Source organism: Schistocerca nitens, chromosome 1, assembly GCF_023898315.1.
Source record: "Schistocerca nitens isolate TAMUIC-IGC-003100 chromosome 1, iqSchNite1.1, whole genome shotgun sequence".
In the NCBI taxonomy this organism is placed as follows: domain Eukaryota; kingdom Metazoa; phylum Arthropoda; class Insecta; order Orthoptera; family Acrididae; genus Schistocerca; species Schistocerca nitens.
The window spans coordinates 776549517-776566281 of NC_064614.1; the positions used below are offsets into that span (position 1 = coordinate 776549517).

Genomic DNA, 16765 nt, shown 5'->3' on the forward strand with positions numbered 1-16765 from the left:
CTATCTTAAGCTAAGTGAAAGATGTGGGTCAATTGGTAAACCCGGAAATACATATTAGGATACACTTCTCAATGCCACAGGCACATAGAGGTTGTGGTATGGTGTGGTGTGGAGGTTGTTCCACAGTGCTTCAAATTTTCATAAATATGTACCTACCTTTTATCGGTACCATGATGACTTCTTTAAGTTGTATTTTCGTACACTAACCTAACTAAAATGCTCAAATAATGAAACTTATAAGAACAACAGAAATTCCTGGACGGAATAATACGTAAAATAAAGGAAAGACAACCACTCACACATAGCTGACTGGCGTGTGGCGCATAGAAACATGCAACAGAACAACTATTTATACAAGCTTTTGCAAAAGTTCAAAAGTTAGTCAAAATAAAAATCCAGTACTAACAGAGCCCTAAAAAGATAATTAAGATCTATAGTGGCATGAATTGGTCACTTCAATGGATTTCTTAAAGGAGAGAGAAAAAGAAACTAAGGCAATTGGGTACGGATTCATAATAAATTAGGAGTAAGTTTCCCTTAAATTACCGGAGTAGAGGGGATGGAAGTGAGGTGTGTGCTATAAACAGGAGGAGCTATGTCTTGAGCAAGGAAAAAGAGAAAATATGCAAGAACAACAACATTGTGTGAGCAAAGTTGAAAATTACAGAAACCTACCTGATCTGCAGTGGTTCGCTTGGTATATTGAAGTAGAAATTAATTTATAATGAGACAAGTGTCTTTTAGTATCCTGTCCCCAAGGAAGGTTATAATTAAAAAGTAATATAGTAGGTTATAAGTTGCTTTAAAGATGTAACTACTCCTGTCTGATAACAGTAGCAGAAAGGTCATTAAAGTACCAGAAAATATGTTCTATTATAAAGAATGGATGATGATTGCAAATATAGCCGGAGATAATAATGATTGCTTCCATCCAGAGATTTACTTCAGGAATGTGCACTGTCCAAACATGTCTTAGTATGTGACTTCTGAAATTTTCCTGGCGTATTTCGTCTTCTAATAATTTCCAGGTATGCAGCCGGATCCCGTCAACAACTGACGCATGCGCTGTAGGATGCCAGTACATTTCGCATGCGCGAGATTCGGCATAAATACCGCGACTGCACCTGGGCTCTTCAGTAGTTGTGTGCTCACCTGATGATGGCCGGACGTCTCTGGGCCGACAAATCGTGGCAGAATGTCGGCGGGATCCGGCTGCATACCCGGAAATTATTAGAAGATGTCTTAGTATATTCGTAAGAAATTTGTATATCTAATTTATGAAATGGTAAAAATCTGGTAAGGGTTTGTACAATTTTCTCATGAGTGGCACTAACAAAAATTTCTATGAGTTTTGTAAAAAGGTGTTTTATACTAGAGCGCGCATGTAATCAGTCAGACTGCGTATAATGGTTACCAATACATCGATAAACCTGTAAACAGTGATAATTTTATATGGGCCTGGCTGATTTGCTATATGCACTATGTTAATCACCCCTCATTACGACGACAAAGTAAATTTTGCAACACCCTTTTATAACAAAGACAAAATTTCGCAGAATTAACTATTTCCTACTTTCTAAGAAACTCACTATAGCGGTAGGTATTAGACTTTTGGTGCTTTATTTCCAGAGGATTTGTTACATACTACAGAACTGTATTTATTCTAGCGGTAAAGAGAATAGCATACAGCCACGGGCAAGCTGTGCTGAGAGGCAAACGCCAAAGAGCTCCTATGTTTGAACGAGTGTTTAGTTTGTCCATTGTTGAGCATGAGTTGCAGACAAGTGTTTTGTTGGGCTCATATGCAGTTTATCTCCATGATTATTGCAATCTGTGAATGTTTTTAGTTGATGTAAACACTTTGGACTTCGCTAAAATTTGGACAATGTCTGGAACCTGGAAATAAATAAGGTTGCAGACAAAAATGGAGGTTTTCAAAGACAATGATAATGGAATGAAACAAGTAGACATGGCGAGGAAGTGTGGACTTGCACAATCAGCGTTAGTTACATTCCTTAAAAAACGAAAAGAAATTGAAGAAAGTTTTGTAGGTGGCAAATTTAACCTTTCAAGAAAAAGAATGAAGATGGCTGCTGCTGCTGATATGGACAGTGCTACACTGCAGTGGTTTAATGAGATGTGTGTGTAGTATGTACCAATTAATGGTCCATTGATATGACACAAACCCTTAGATTTCCATAAGTTGCTTGCGACTCTAATTTTAAGGCAAATAACGGTTGGTTGCAAAGTCTTAAGGACAGGCATGGGATCATTTTTAAATTGATTCCAGGAGAAGAAAAATCAGAACCTTTAGGTGATGCAGAATTTTGGAGGAAAAACACCAAGTGTAAACTGTTAGAAAAATACAGTCCTGAAAACTTGGACAAGGCAGATGAGACAGGATTGTTTTATCAACTGATGCCAAAGAAGACGATGGCCTTTACGGGAGCAAAGTATAAGGAGGGAAGCAGTATGAAGTATGCCTTACTGTTCTCTGCATCAACGCGTCAGGGACACACAAATTGACACCACCAGTGATCAATCAGCAAACCCACAGGGCTTCAAAAATGTATGAAGCTTACCAGGTAACAGGGTACATACATTTCATTTTACCTTTCTTTAATTTATAAATTAATTCAGTACAGTATGGCTTCAGCTGTAATGTTTTGCTACAGTCATATTGTAAATGTGATTTCTTTTACTGCAGTTAATTACAAGGCAAATCGAAAAGCATGGATGATGTCTACTCTTTTTAGTGAGTGGGTGCTTTCGTTTGATAAAGAGATGTCAATGAAGAACAAGAAAATTGCGTTGCTAGTGGATAATTGTAGTGCACATAATAACTTGCTAGCATTATAGAACATTGAACACTGCTGCTTCCCCCTGAACTGTACTTCGATTCTTCAGCCACTAGATGTGGGGATAATTAAGAACTTTAAGACAAAATAAATTCTGTTCACATTTAGTTAAACATGTGATCGCAAACTTTGAAAGAAAGGTGTACAATCCCTGCAGTTTCAGTGTGAAGAAGGCTAGTTCGTGGAACAGTGTACAGCCAAATGTGATTGCGAACTGCTGGAAAAATGCAAGAATTTCTGAAAGTGAAGATCTTTGTGAGAATGTTGTGGTGGATGAAATAATGCAGGATGGTATTCAAAGTGATCTAGAGATTTATTCAGCAGTTACTGGTAAAACCATAGATGCTTCAGTAGTTGCATACTTGTTAGTGGATGATGAGTCGTTGGTGTTTGAAGCATGTACCGTCGAATCTATCATCGAGGAGTTAAAGGGTAATTCACCTGTTGAAGATTCTGATGATGACAGTGATGTGATAAGTGCGAATCCCTTCTTGTGATGGAGCTAATAGGTTAGTTGGAAACCATTTGCGAGGTGCCGGGGTGGAGAAGAATTTGTACCTCTTTAATTCTGGCAAATTTTATATGAGAACTGGACACGCACTCGACCCCCTCCTTACCTACCATCTAATTGATTATGTGCGTAATGGTAACGAAAGGAATTGATGGTGGACCCTGCTGGTTGGTAAAATAAGGAGTGCACACTCACAATAATTTAATAAAAATCATTATCTACTCAGTAAAGAAAAAGCTAAATTTTTTCATAATAAATGACAGGAAACGGGATTCTGCATCTACCTATGAAATGATATGCGGATAAAATATTACAATGTGATTTATTATAAATCAGAACACTAAGGTACTTGATTGTCAATACGAACAGTAGGCTATAGGGTAGATTATACAGAACTGTTATGAGAATAAGAGTTCACTCGAGAACAACAGGCTCCTACTCTCTGTGATGCAATAGATTGATGATAATGACTGGAGGTCCTAATAAATCAAATACTACTCCCCAGACTATAATGCAGTATTGCGATTAGTAGTGAGAGCTCAAATGGGATCACATGGAGAAACAAGCAAGGTGGACTTGTAGCAAAGCGAGTGCGGGCGCTGCTGAGGGATTCAGCATAAAAATGATAAATCCTACAATGCCGAAACCACAAAATACTGTACCAGTCCTAAAATCTGCAGCACGTCGTCGGTAGGCAGCGCTCTGATGGTGTAAAAAAAATGGTTCAAATGGCTCTGAGCACTATGGAAGTCAACTTCTGAGGTTCTTAGTCCCCTAGAACTTAGAACTAGTTAAACCTAACTAACCTAAGGACATCACACACATCCATGCTCGGAGGCAGGATTCGAACCTGCGACCGTAGCAGTCTCGCAGTTCCAGACTGCAGCGCCCAGAACTGCACGGCCACTTCGGCCGGCTCTGATGATATAAGTGCCGACTTCTGCTGTGCTGCAACTCTGTTTCAGCCCCTGGTTTCGAAGGCTGTTCGAAAATTACAAGTTCTGCCGAAAAAGTGTGACTAAGTTGCAAGACCATCCGACAAAGATCAGATCCCTAATCCAGTGCACCCGTGCAATGCAAGAGCAAAGCCAACATTGCTCAACTCCCTATTATCCTTGAAAACCGCGAATGAGTGTTCAGTGCTGATTCCAAAATTCCTCCACATTGTCTCAGAACATCATTCGCACTAACAGAGACCATTCCCTCCAATTTCAAGCGGGGCTTTATGATGTCAACTAGCCTCAGTTTAAGTTGACCAATCATGCCTCTGCTATTCAGCTGAGGGCACTGAACTTGCTGTTTGACCGGCTACGAAAACAACATGCCTAGACCACTGGCCATCTGGCGCCAGACAGTCGCGCCCAGCAGGGCACGGTCCACAAGTATTCTCAGAATCATACGGACAGTGCAGTCAGTCGTCGCCAGCAGTCTTTATTCCAGATGCGCCAGAATGGCAAACATATAAACTGCGGTGACACTCGGACACCTTTCAGATCTTTTCGCCATGCGTACAATGGGCGAAACTTGACCACGTCAGTCATTCCACCAGGCACTGAAGCCCATTGATGTATGACCCTCTCAGTATTCACAGAAGTGCAGCCCCCAACCGGAAACGCAGTGGCAACACAAGCCACCCAGGGAAGTAACCCAACATGCATAAGAATCAAGTGAAAAGTATTTTGAGCTCTCAGTACAAATACTCTCAATACAATAACCTTATTCGGCCTGTTACCACTGTGCAGTGACATAAAACATTAATCAAATTGATGAAAATGAGAGGCAACATGCACAAGAGGGCATGGAACCTCTCACATTCAGCAAGAAGCATCTTCAATCCCCAGTGTTTCAGTGCAGTAATTGATTGCGTTAGAGGAGATAAAGACAATGTTCACTAGAGAATCTTGAAAAAACAGAAGAAACAAAGGAAAATAAGTGAGCTTTCCTGTACACGAAAGTAAGATATTCTACAGGTACAGTATTAATATATGAAGTGAACCAAATTGGTTTCATAAGTTGTCTTTTAATGTTCTTTTTCATAGAAAAGTACTACAGTAATATACTTCTCAGCCACGAAATCGTGACTCCTTGCCCCGAGCATGATAACTAAACCAGACTATAACAGTAACCCTGTTACAACTATTTAGTTTTCATGGTCCCACAAAATTTGTTATATCGAGGTTTGATCAGTAGTACGATACCATGCCTGTCCTTAAACCTTTGCAACCATCCACTTCTTGCCTTAAAATTAGAATCACCAAGCAACTTAGCAAAATCTATGGCTTTTTGACATATTAATGGACCATTAATTGGTACATTATGCACATGCATTGCATTAAACCATCACAGTGCATCACTGTCTACATCGTGAGCAGCAGCCGTCTTAATTCTTTTTCTTGAAAGGTTAAATTTGCCACCTAAAAAACTTTCTACAATTTCTTTTGGTTTTTTAAGGAATGTAGCTAACGTTGATTGTGCAAGTCCATACTTCCTGGCTGTGTATGAGCCCAACAAAACACTTCTGCCTGCTACTGAGGCTCAAAAATGGACAAACTAAACACTCATTCAAACAAGGGAGCTCTTTGACGTTTGCCGCTCAGCACAGATCTCCTGTGATGTACGCTATTCTCTTCACCGCTAGAATCAATACAGTACTGTAATGTGTAGCAAAGCTACTGGAAATTAAGTGCCGAAAGTCTAACAGCTAAATAAACAATACCTACCACTATAGTGAGCTTCTTAGAAATAGGAAATAGGAAATTCTTCAAAATTTTGTCTTTGTTATAACAGGGTGTTGCTAAATTTACTTCATCATTGTAACAAGGAGTAATTAACATAGTGCATCTAGGACATCAGCCGAGTCCATATAAAATTATCTCTGTACTCGGGTTTGTTGTTGTAATGGTAATCGTTTTACGGAGGTTTGCCTGAATTTGCAATCTACCTAATGACTGAGCCATGGTGCACCTTTTCTGGCACATCAGGTCTATGGCACGACACTATCGATTACCCAGCTGTACTAGGCTCTTTGCCCCTTGTGAGCTCGTGGGTGTTTCGCACTTGTGGCAGTTGGTGTTGGACTTGCTAGGGGGTGCAAGGATGTGCTTTTGTGGACAAAAGAGGAAAACACGCATGCTTGGCCACAGTGGCACAGCGGGTCTACCTTGTAAGACAGTTGTGAGTTTCTGGTGGACCTGCCTGATGTCAACTCTGGGCGCTGCTCATCACATTGCCTTCGTGCCTGTTTTCTCGGAGAGACCCATCCCTGGAGACCATCTCGAACAATGAAACTTCCTGGCAGATTAAAACTGTGTGCTGAACTGAGACTCCAACTAGGGACCTTTGCCTTTTGTGGGCAAGTGCTCTACCAACTGAGCTACCCAAGCATGACTCACGCCCCATACTCACAGCTTTACTTCTGCCAGTACCTCATCTCCTACCTTCCAAACTTTACAGAAGCTCTCCTGGAAGTTTGGAAGGTAGGAGACGAGGTACTGGCAGAAGTAAAGCTATGAGTATGGGGCATGAGTCGTGCTTGAGTAGCTCAGTTGGTAGAGCACTTGCCGACGAAAGGCAAAGGTCCCGAGTTCGAGTCTCAGTCCGGCACACAGTTTTAATCTGTCAGGAAGTTTCATATCAGCGCACACTCCGCTGCAGAGTGAAAATCTCATTCATCTCAAACAGTGCTCTCCATCAAAGATGTAAGTGATTTTGGTGCCTTCTTTTCGTTGAACTATTTGCGTTGCGATGAGTGTACGTGTTGCTTGGTTGCCCTAATGTACGCGTTGTGGAAGTAAGAGCAGCCAACAAAGTGTGTGACCACATGGAGACTAGCAATTACTACTTCCTTTTAAAAATCAGCTGGTTGGATTATTATTAGGAAGCTGATTAGCATGAAGGTTTGTGTGATATATTTTGGGTTTTTGGGACAGTATTCAGAAGTTTATGTATTGTCTGTATGAGATTTTCAGCGTATTTTTATTGCCATCAAATTGTCGTCCCTTGTATATTGCTGTAAAATTTGGGTCGCTTATAAACATCCATTTATTTGAAAACAAGCACTCAGTCTCGAACAGTCCATGGGTGTACTGTCGGTCCATAGTGTCCAACGGGCACAATATTTTGGCAATCAGACATGTCTCTATCATCAGGTGCACTGACGAACAGTTTGTCAGCTCACCTGACGATGGCGACATGTCTGATCACCGAAATATGTGCCCGTTGGACCCTATGGACCGGCAGTACACCCGTGGACTGTTCGAGCACGAAATACTGGGGGAAACTGAAGAATGACACTCACTCTCTCATTTGTAAAGATTCGTATTCTGTAAAGCTAGTCATTTATACGTAGTTCCTTTATATGCATGCATTTATTTAAATGCACTCACTCAGTATTAGTAAAAGAGCAATTACTGCTTCATTTATATTGTTATTTATTGATCTCTTAACTTATATTAATTGATGTTTGGTTGGTGTTTGCTGTGTCTCCTGTGGTCTGTTTGTGTTCCAGTTATTTGCAAGTTGGGATGTTTGGGAGTGGTGCCACGTTTCACTTCAATGCACAGAAGCCGTGTCGTGACGTCTAATGGGAAGTGACTGGGGCCCACCCAGTGTTGTTTTGGACGGCTGGTCTGCTGCTTCCGGCATTTTAATTTAAGTCACCTATTACCCAGGGTAGCCTGGTGTCACTGCCCGTTTGGTAAACATTTAATGTGTTTCTTGTATATTTAAAAAAAAAAAAGGTTTTTTTTTTAGATTTGATTTCGAATGAATTGTATTAATTTGTAACTCGTTCTGCTGCTTGTGTTAGTTGGGTTCTTATGAACTGGTGTCTGTTCCATTAATCACTTTCATATTGCAAATTATTGCTCTTTAAAAAAAAGAAATTATCTGTGTCACATTTCTTTAAATCACCTCCAAATTGTAATTTATTGTTCCTTAAGTATTGAAATCTTTGTGGCTCATCTCTTTAAGCCAGTTTTGGTATTTTGGTATTGTCTTAAAGATGGCCACGTGTTGATTGCGTCTTAGCTGTTTTATACATATTGTCTTGAATAAATTGTTAATTTATTGACTTGGTAGTTGTTGTGTTTGAGGAGTGACATTATAGGGCATTGATCTTCCATGCTAAGTGTACCCCTCATCCTGACTTCCTTTGTCACAATGATATGGTTGGGTTCATACCTTTTGATAAAGGAGATTAGTACTAAAGTATTTTAACTCATATTTCAACATGATAGATGTCTGAAAAAGTTAGTACTAAATAAAATGACAATAATTTCTCTTTTTATTGTAGGTAACATTAAATTCATACTATGAAATATCCAAGAATGGCATCAGGAGTATTCCACAAAATTCCTGGTCCATATCATTAATGTCGATATGCAGCAGGATTTTGAAACATTTATTGTGTTCGAACATTATGAATTACCTCAAAGAGAACGGTCTATTGACACACAGTCAACACGGATTTAGAAACTATTGTTCTTGTGAAACATGACTAACTCTTTACTCAAATAAAGCTGAGTGTTATTGACAAGTGATTTCCAATTGATTCCATATTTCTAGATTATCAGAAGGCCTTTGACACTGAACCTCAGAAGTGTTGTTGTTGTTGTGGTCTTCAGTCCTGAGACTGGTTTGATGCAGCTCTCCATGCTACTCTATCCTGTGCAAGCTTCTTCATCTCCCCTACATCCTTCTGAATCTGCTTAGTGTATTCATCTCTTGGTCTCCCTCTACGATTTTTACCCTCCACGCTGCCCTCCAATGCTAAATCTGTGATCCCTTGATGCCTCAGAACATGTCCTACCAACCGGTCCCTTCTTCTTGTCAAGTTGTGCCACAAACTCCTCTTTTCCCCTATTCTATTCAGTACCTCCTCATTAGTTATGTGATGTACCCATCTAATCTTCAGCATTCTTCTGTAGCACCACATTTTGAAAGCTTCTATTCTCTTCTTGTCCAAACTATTTATCATCCATGTTTCACTTCCATACATGGCTACACTCCATACAAATACTTTCAGAAACGACTTCCTGACACTTAAATCTACACTCCATCTCAACAAATTTCTCTTCTTCAGAAACACTTTCCTTGCCATTGCCAGTCTACATTTTATATCCTCTCTACTTCAACCATCATCAGTTATTTTGCTCCACAAATAGCAAAACTCCTTTACTCATTTCCTAATATAATTCCCTCAGCATCACCCGACTTAATTCGACTACATTCCATTATCCTCGTTTTGCTTTTGTTGATGTTCATCTTATATACTCCTTTCAAGTCACTGTCCATTCCGTTCAACTGCTCTTCCAAGTCCTTTGCTGTCTCTGACAGAATTACAATGTCATCGGCGAACGTCAAAGTTTTTATTTCTTCTCCATGGATTTTAATACCTACTCTGAATTTTTCTTTTGTTTCCTTTACTGCTTGCTCAACATACAGATTGAATAACATCGGGGAGAGGCTACAACCCTGTCTCACTCCATTCCCAACCACTGCATCCCTTTCATGCCCCTCGACTCTTATAACTGCCATCTGGTTTCTGCACAAATTGTAAATAGCCTTTCGCTCCCTGCCACCTTCAGAATTTGAAAGGGAGTATTCCAGTTAACATTGTCAAAAGCTTTCTCTAAGTCTACAAATGCTAGAAACGTAGGTTTACCTTTCCTTAAGCTTTCTTCTAAGATAAGTCGTAAGGTCAGTATTGTCTCACGTGTTCCAACATTTCTACGGAATCCAAACTGATCTTCCCCGAGGTCGGCTTCTACCAGTTTTTCCATTCGTCTGTAAAGAATTCGCGTTAGTATTTTGCAGCTGTGACTTATTAAACTGATAGTTCGGTAATTTTCACATCTGTCAACACCTGCTTTCTTTGGGATTGGAATTATTATATTCTTGTTGAAGTTTGAGGGTATTTCGCCTGTCTCATACATCTTGCTCACCAGATGGTAGAGTTTTGTCAGGACTGGCTCTCCCAAGGCCGTCAGTAGTTCTAATTGAATGTTGTCTACTCCCGGGGCCTTGTTTCGACTTAGGTCTTTCAGTGTTCTGTCAATCTCTTCACACAGTATCATATCTCCCATTTCATCTTCATCTACATCCTCTTCCATTTCCATAATATTGTCCTCAAGTAGATCACCCTTGTATAGACCCTCTATATACTCCTTCCACCTTTCTGCTTTCCCTTCTTTGCTTAGAACTGGGTTTCCATCTGAGCTCTTGATATTCATACAAGTGGCTCTCTTTTCTCCAAAGGTTTCTTTAATTTTCCTATAGGCAGTATCTATCTTACCCCTAGTGAGATAAGCCTCTACATCCTTTCATTTGTCCTCTAGCCTTCTCTGCTTAGCCATTTTGCACTTCCTGTCGATCTCATTTTTGAGATGTTTGTATTCCTTTTTGCCTGCTTCATTTACTGCATTTTTATATTTTCTCCTTTCATCAATTAAATTCAATATTTCTTCTGTTACCCAAGGATTTCTACTAGCCCTCGTCTTTTTACCTACTCGATGCTCTGGTGACTTCACTACTTCATCCCTCAAAGCTACCCATTCATCTTCTACTGTACTTCTTTCCCCCATTCCTGTCAATTGCTCCCTTATGCTCTCCCTGAAACTCTGTACAACCTCTGGTTTAGTCAATTTATCCAGGTCCCATCTCCTTAAATTACCACCTTTTTGCAGTTTATTCAGTTTTAATCTACAGTTCATAACCAATAGATTGTGGTCAGAGTCCACATCTGCACCTGGAAATGTCTTACAATTTAAAACCTGGTTCCTAAATCTCTGTCTTACCATTATATAATCTATCTGATACCTTCTAGTATCTCCAGGATTCTTCCATGTATACGATCTTCTTTTATGATTCTTGAACCAAGTGTTAGCTATGATTAAGTTATGCTCTGTGCAAAATTGTACCAGACGGCTTCCTCTTTCATTTATTACCCCCAATCCATATTCACCTAATATGTTTCCTTCTCTCCCTTTTCCTACTCTCGAATTCCAGTCACCCATGACTATTAAATTTTCATCTCCCTTCACTACCTGAATATTTTCTTTTATTTCATCATACATTTCATCAATTTCTTCATCATCTGCAGAACTAGTTGGCATAAAAACTTGTACTACTGTAGTAGGCATTGGCTTCGTGTCTATCTTGGCCACAATAATGTGTTTACTATGCTGTTTGTAGTAGCTTACCCGCACTCCTATTTTTTAATTCATTATTAAACCTACTCCTGCATTACCCCTATTTGATTTTGTATTTATAACCCTGTATTCACCTGACCAAAAGTCGTGTTCCTCCTGCCACTGAACTTCACTAATTCCCACTATATCTAACTTTAACCTATCCATTTCCCTTTTAAAATTTTCTAACCTACCTGCCTGATTAAGGGATCTGACATTCCATGCTCCGATCCATAGAACACCAGTTTTCTTTCTCCTGATAACGACGTCCTCCCCGCCCGGAGATCCGAATGGGGGACTATTTTACCTCCAGAATTATTTACCCAAGAGGACGCCATCATCGTTTAACCATACAGTAAAGCTGCATGCCCTTGGGAAAAATTACGGCTATAGTTTCCCCTTGCTTTCAGCCATTCACAGTGCCAGCACAGCAAGGCCGTTTTGGTTAGTGTTACGAGGCCAGATCAGTCAATCGTCCAGACTGTTGCCCCTGCAACTACTGAAAAGGCTGCTGCCCCTCTTCATGAACCATACATTTGTCTGGCCTCCCAACAGAAACCCCTCCATTGTGGTTGCCCCTATGGTGCGGCCAATTGTATCGCTGAGGCACGCAAGCCTCCCCACCAATGGCAAGGTCCATGGTTCATGGGGGGGAGGACCTCAGAAGTAGCTTGTAATAAAATTGTGTGCTTATGGAATATCAACTCAGTCATGTGACTGGATTCACAGTTTGTAGTAATTGATGGAAAGTCATCGAGTCATAAGTGATTTCTGGAGATTCCCAAGGTCCTCTGCTGCTTCTTACTGTATAAATTATTTAGGAAACAATCTGAACAGTCATCTTAGGTTGTTTGCAGATAATGCTGTCATTTATTGGATAGTAGAGTCATCAGAAGATCAAAACAAATTGCAAAATGATTTAGAAGAGATAACTGTATGGGATGAAAATGAGCGATTGATCATAAATAATGAAAAATGTGAGGACATCCACATGAGTGCTAAAAGGAATCTGTGAAACTCTGCTTACACAGTAGATCAATCAAATTGAAAGACTGTAAATTCAACTAAATACCTAGGAATTACAGTTACAAACAACTCAAATTGGAAAGAATACATAGGAAATGTTGTGGGGAAGGTGAACCAAAGACTGACGTTAACTGGCAGCATGCTTAGAAGATTTAACAGATCTACTAAAGAGACTGCCTATACTATGTTTGTCTGTCCTCTATTGGAGTACTGTTACTTGGCATAGGGGCCTTACCAGATGGGAATAAAGGAGTACATCAAGAAAGGTCATAGAAGAGCAGCACATTTTGTATTATTGAGAAATAGGGGAGAGAATGTCACAGACATTGTACAGAATTTGGGGTAGACATCATTAAAACAAAGATATTTCTTGTTGCGGTGGGATCTTCTCATGAAATTTCAATCACCAGCTTTCTCCTGCAACTTCGAAAATATTTTGTTGATGCCATCCTACATAGGGCTAAACAATCAACACAATAAAACAAGAGAAATCAGTGCTTGCACAGAAAGATGTAAGTGTTTGTTTTTTCTGTGTGCTGTTCAAGAGTGGGATAACAGAGAATTACCATGAAAGCGGTTCAGTCAACCCTCTGCCAGGCACTTAAGTGTGATTTGCATAATATCCATGTAGATGTATATGTAGATGCAGATATAAAGTCATAATACTTGCCGAGCAGTTCTAGGTGCTACAGTCTGGAACCACACAACCGCTACGGTCGCGGGTTCAAATCCTGCCTTGGGCATGGATGCGTGTGATGTCCTTAGGTTAGTTAGGTTTAAGTAGTTCTAAGTTCTAGGGGACTGATGACCTCAGAAGTTAAGTCCCATGGTGCTCAGAGCCATTTGAGCCATTTTTTTCATAATAGTCCATTGACTCCTATTTGGAAGAAATGAACAATGTTTCCTTGTCCTGATTTAACCGAAGAATGTAAAAATAAGCTCCCTTGTTCTGGTTTGTCCCAAACTTTTGACGAAGTAAAATATAAAATTTTGGGGTAAGTTATGCACAGGTGTTGCCCCTAGTAATTCCATCTTTATCAATGTTTTATGTGCATTACATTTATAAAATTTTTGTGTGTATGTATATCCAGTTTACGATCTCTCATTTTTATACTGCTACGTCGCAGCGCCAACTCTTGAGGTGATTCTGTATTAGGCTTCAATACTAGCACACGACGCTGTGGCACATTATGCTTACTACCTGAGCCCCCATCTTACTCTGTTACTCGCTCCTGTGAACGGGAACGCGTTATGCAGATCTTTGTTCCTCTCGCATCCATCTAGAAAAGGTAATGATTTTACTATTTTATATTTCTAGTTTTTACTGAGTGTAACGAAGACGATGTTGGCCTGATATATTTGACGATGCTCTTTGGCTACACTGACTAAAGGATTCTTCTAAGAAATACCAAATTAAGGTATTTGCTCTTTCAATAGGTGATCTGTTTATACATGCTTATAGGTTATCCAAGTCTGCACAATGCGATCGCGATTCTTAAATAGATGTATTTGTTCTCTGTTTTCTATGTAGATAACCTCAAGATGCCTAAATAAGGCAAAATGTGTCGTTGAAAAATAAAAAACTAAAATTGCAACTACGACCATTTTTAACCAATACTGTTAACCAATACTGTGGTTTGCTGTATGCCACATATGGATTGGAAGAATTTCTCTTCTCTATCAATCCTGATGAGCTACTGAATAAATTCCAAGTTGATATATTGAGCCAACAAACACTATACTGCAGTTATCTGTTAGTCACTAATATTAATCAACTAACGTTATTCGTATTGTTATTTCTTTATTCAACACTTTTGGAGTAACTCCTTGAAAACTGATCAGTACATCTGACTTTCCAGGAATTTCGTAAATATTAACAAAACAAAATGCAACAGGACTGAATGAGTGAGGAGTTCCACTTTCTACATCTTACTCTCATGTCCAAAGCATCAAGACTGTACAGGGTTAGTAGATGCCTTTATTTTTTAAAAGAAAAATTACAGTGCACATGATTTTGTATAAATGAAAATAAAAAATGTTTGTTTCTCAAATTCCAAAATGGTAACAAGTTAGATTACTTGCCAGTGGTAGGTGAAAGACTAGCAAATGTCTACATGTGTATTAATCATTGCCTCCTATGACATGCTGTTGTGTTGACATTAGTTTTGGTTTTAAGATACAGGGTGATTATAATTAAAGTTAAGCTTTCAAAACACTGTATAAATAACACTACTGGTCAGAATTAAATCAAATTGCAATGGTATATTATCAGAGAGGGGGGGGGGGGGGGGGGAACATATGGCAAAAGAAAAAAAAAAAATAGAGTGAACATTGATCAATAGATGTGTCAGAATACAGAAATGAAAACACCCATCATGTGCACAATCCACTGAAGTTGGTAAAAACGCTCCAGGTACACGGCTTTTCCTCCTTTCGCATCTGTGACGTTTGCCAGGATGGTCTCAATGCAGGATTCTGCTCTGCTTGTAAAGCTGTATTACAAGAATGATGACTGTGAAAAAGTCACTCTGCAGAAGTTCCGGACACTGAAGGGTTTGAAAAAAAAACATTGGTCCGATGACTGCGTGGGCCTGGAGAAAATTATTTGTAAAATCGAAAAAACAGGTTCTTTTGGTGTGCAATCTGGTAGAGGGAGGAAATGAATTGATTCGACGTCAGTGGAAGCAGTGGCCACAGCATTGCAGGAGGAGACGAGTGGTGGTGTGCAAACATGTAGTGCACGGAGACATGCCCAAACATTGGACATACCCGTAAGGAAGGTGCATAAAATCCTACAAAACATCCTTCGTTGCTATCCATTCAAAATTACACATGTGCATGAATTGCTTCCTGCTGACCTGACAGCAAGAGAGACCTTTGCTTTAGAACTGTTTGCTCATACAGAAGTGGACAATGGTTCACTGTGGACAGACAAAGCCCACTTCCATCTGACAGGATGTGTCAATACACAGAATTGTCGAATATGGGCAATGGAAAATCCACACACAAATCAATCAGTACCACTTCATCCTAAAAAGGTCACTGTTTGGTGCAGGTTTACGGCATCATTTGTCATAAGGCCATATTTTTTCAAAGAGAAAGGTGCTTCCGGTCCAGTTACCTATAACGTTACTGGTAAGCGCTGTGAGTGTGTTTTGTGCAACCACGTCATTCCAGCTCTCCAACAACGTGGATGTGTGGATGGGATCATTTTTATGCAAGTTAGCACACCTCCACACATTGCAAATCCAGTTAAGCAGCTGCGAAGCGCCATTTCGGAAATGCTAGAATTATCAGCCGACATTTTCCTACAGCCTGACCATCCAGGTCATCTGATCTTCATCCGTGTGACTTCCGGCTATGAGATTATCTCAAAGATGTTGTGTTCGGTGTTCTGATTGCAAACTTAGATGCATTGAAGGCACGGATTGTGCAACATTCTTAATGTGACCCAGGAAACATTTCGATCAGTTGTGGAACATGCTGTTTCTCGATTTCAACTTGTTGCAGAAAACGATGGACAGCATATTGAACATGTTTTGTGCCAGGCAGATGGAAATTAATAATGTGATTTGATTTTGATTGATGCTTTTTATGCAGTTTTTGGCCTCAGAAGAATTAAAAACTGATGTGACTGAGGCTTTTTTATGCAGTTTTTGGCCTCAGGAAAATTAAAAACCAATGTGATTGATGCTTTAATGTGGGTATTTTCCCATCCAATGTGATATGACCTTGCTGTGGTGGTTGGGCTTACATAACTAACAGTATCACACCTGTACACCCGTGCACAATGAGTAGTACAGTTTGTTTAGTGTCAAATTTACACCTTAGGCATTGTTGTATGTTTCATTTGTCATTTGTAGTTGACCACTAATAAATTATGATGCTTACAGCACCATCAATAGCTACATTTTGTAACTATTTATTTTTCTTCTGCCATACATTTTACCCCTTCTCCAATAATGCAATTTGATGTCATTCTGACCAGTGGTTTTATTTCTACAGTGGCTTGAAAGTTTAACTTTAATTATAATCACCCTGCATTGATAGCCAGTAAACTTGACATAAACATTGTATATGAAAATATTATTAATAATATAAATTTCAGATGTATTCTTTTGTGATTTGTAGTTTTTTCTGCATTTTGACCTCATTTTCTTATGATGTTACATTATGTGGCA

At 39.6% G+C, this 16765-nt stretch overlaps 1 protein-coding gene across 1 annotated transcript; it reads left to right on the forward strand.

The window, feature by feature from the left end:
• The first annotated feature begins 1924 nt into the window (after positions 1-1924).
• On the forward strand, positions 1925-3355 carry LOC126203402 (tigger transposable element-derived protein 6-like). The gene is made up of 5 exons (XM_049937747.1): positions 1925-2143; positions 2227-2470; positions 2512-2585; positions 2641-2827; positions 2967-3355. Exons 1-5 carry the CDS (start codon positions 1925-1927, stop codon positions 3353-3355), a joined length of 1113 nt encoding a protein of 370 aa, XP_049793704.1.
• Positions 3356-16765: the final 13410 nt, after the last annotated feature.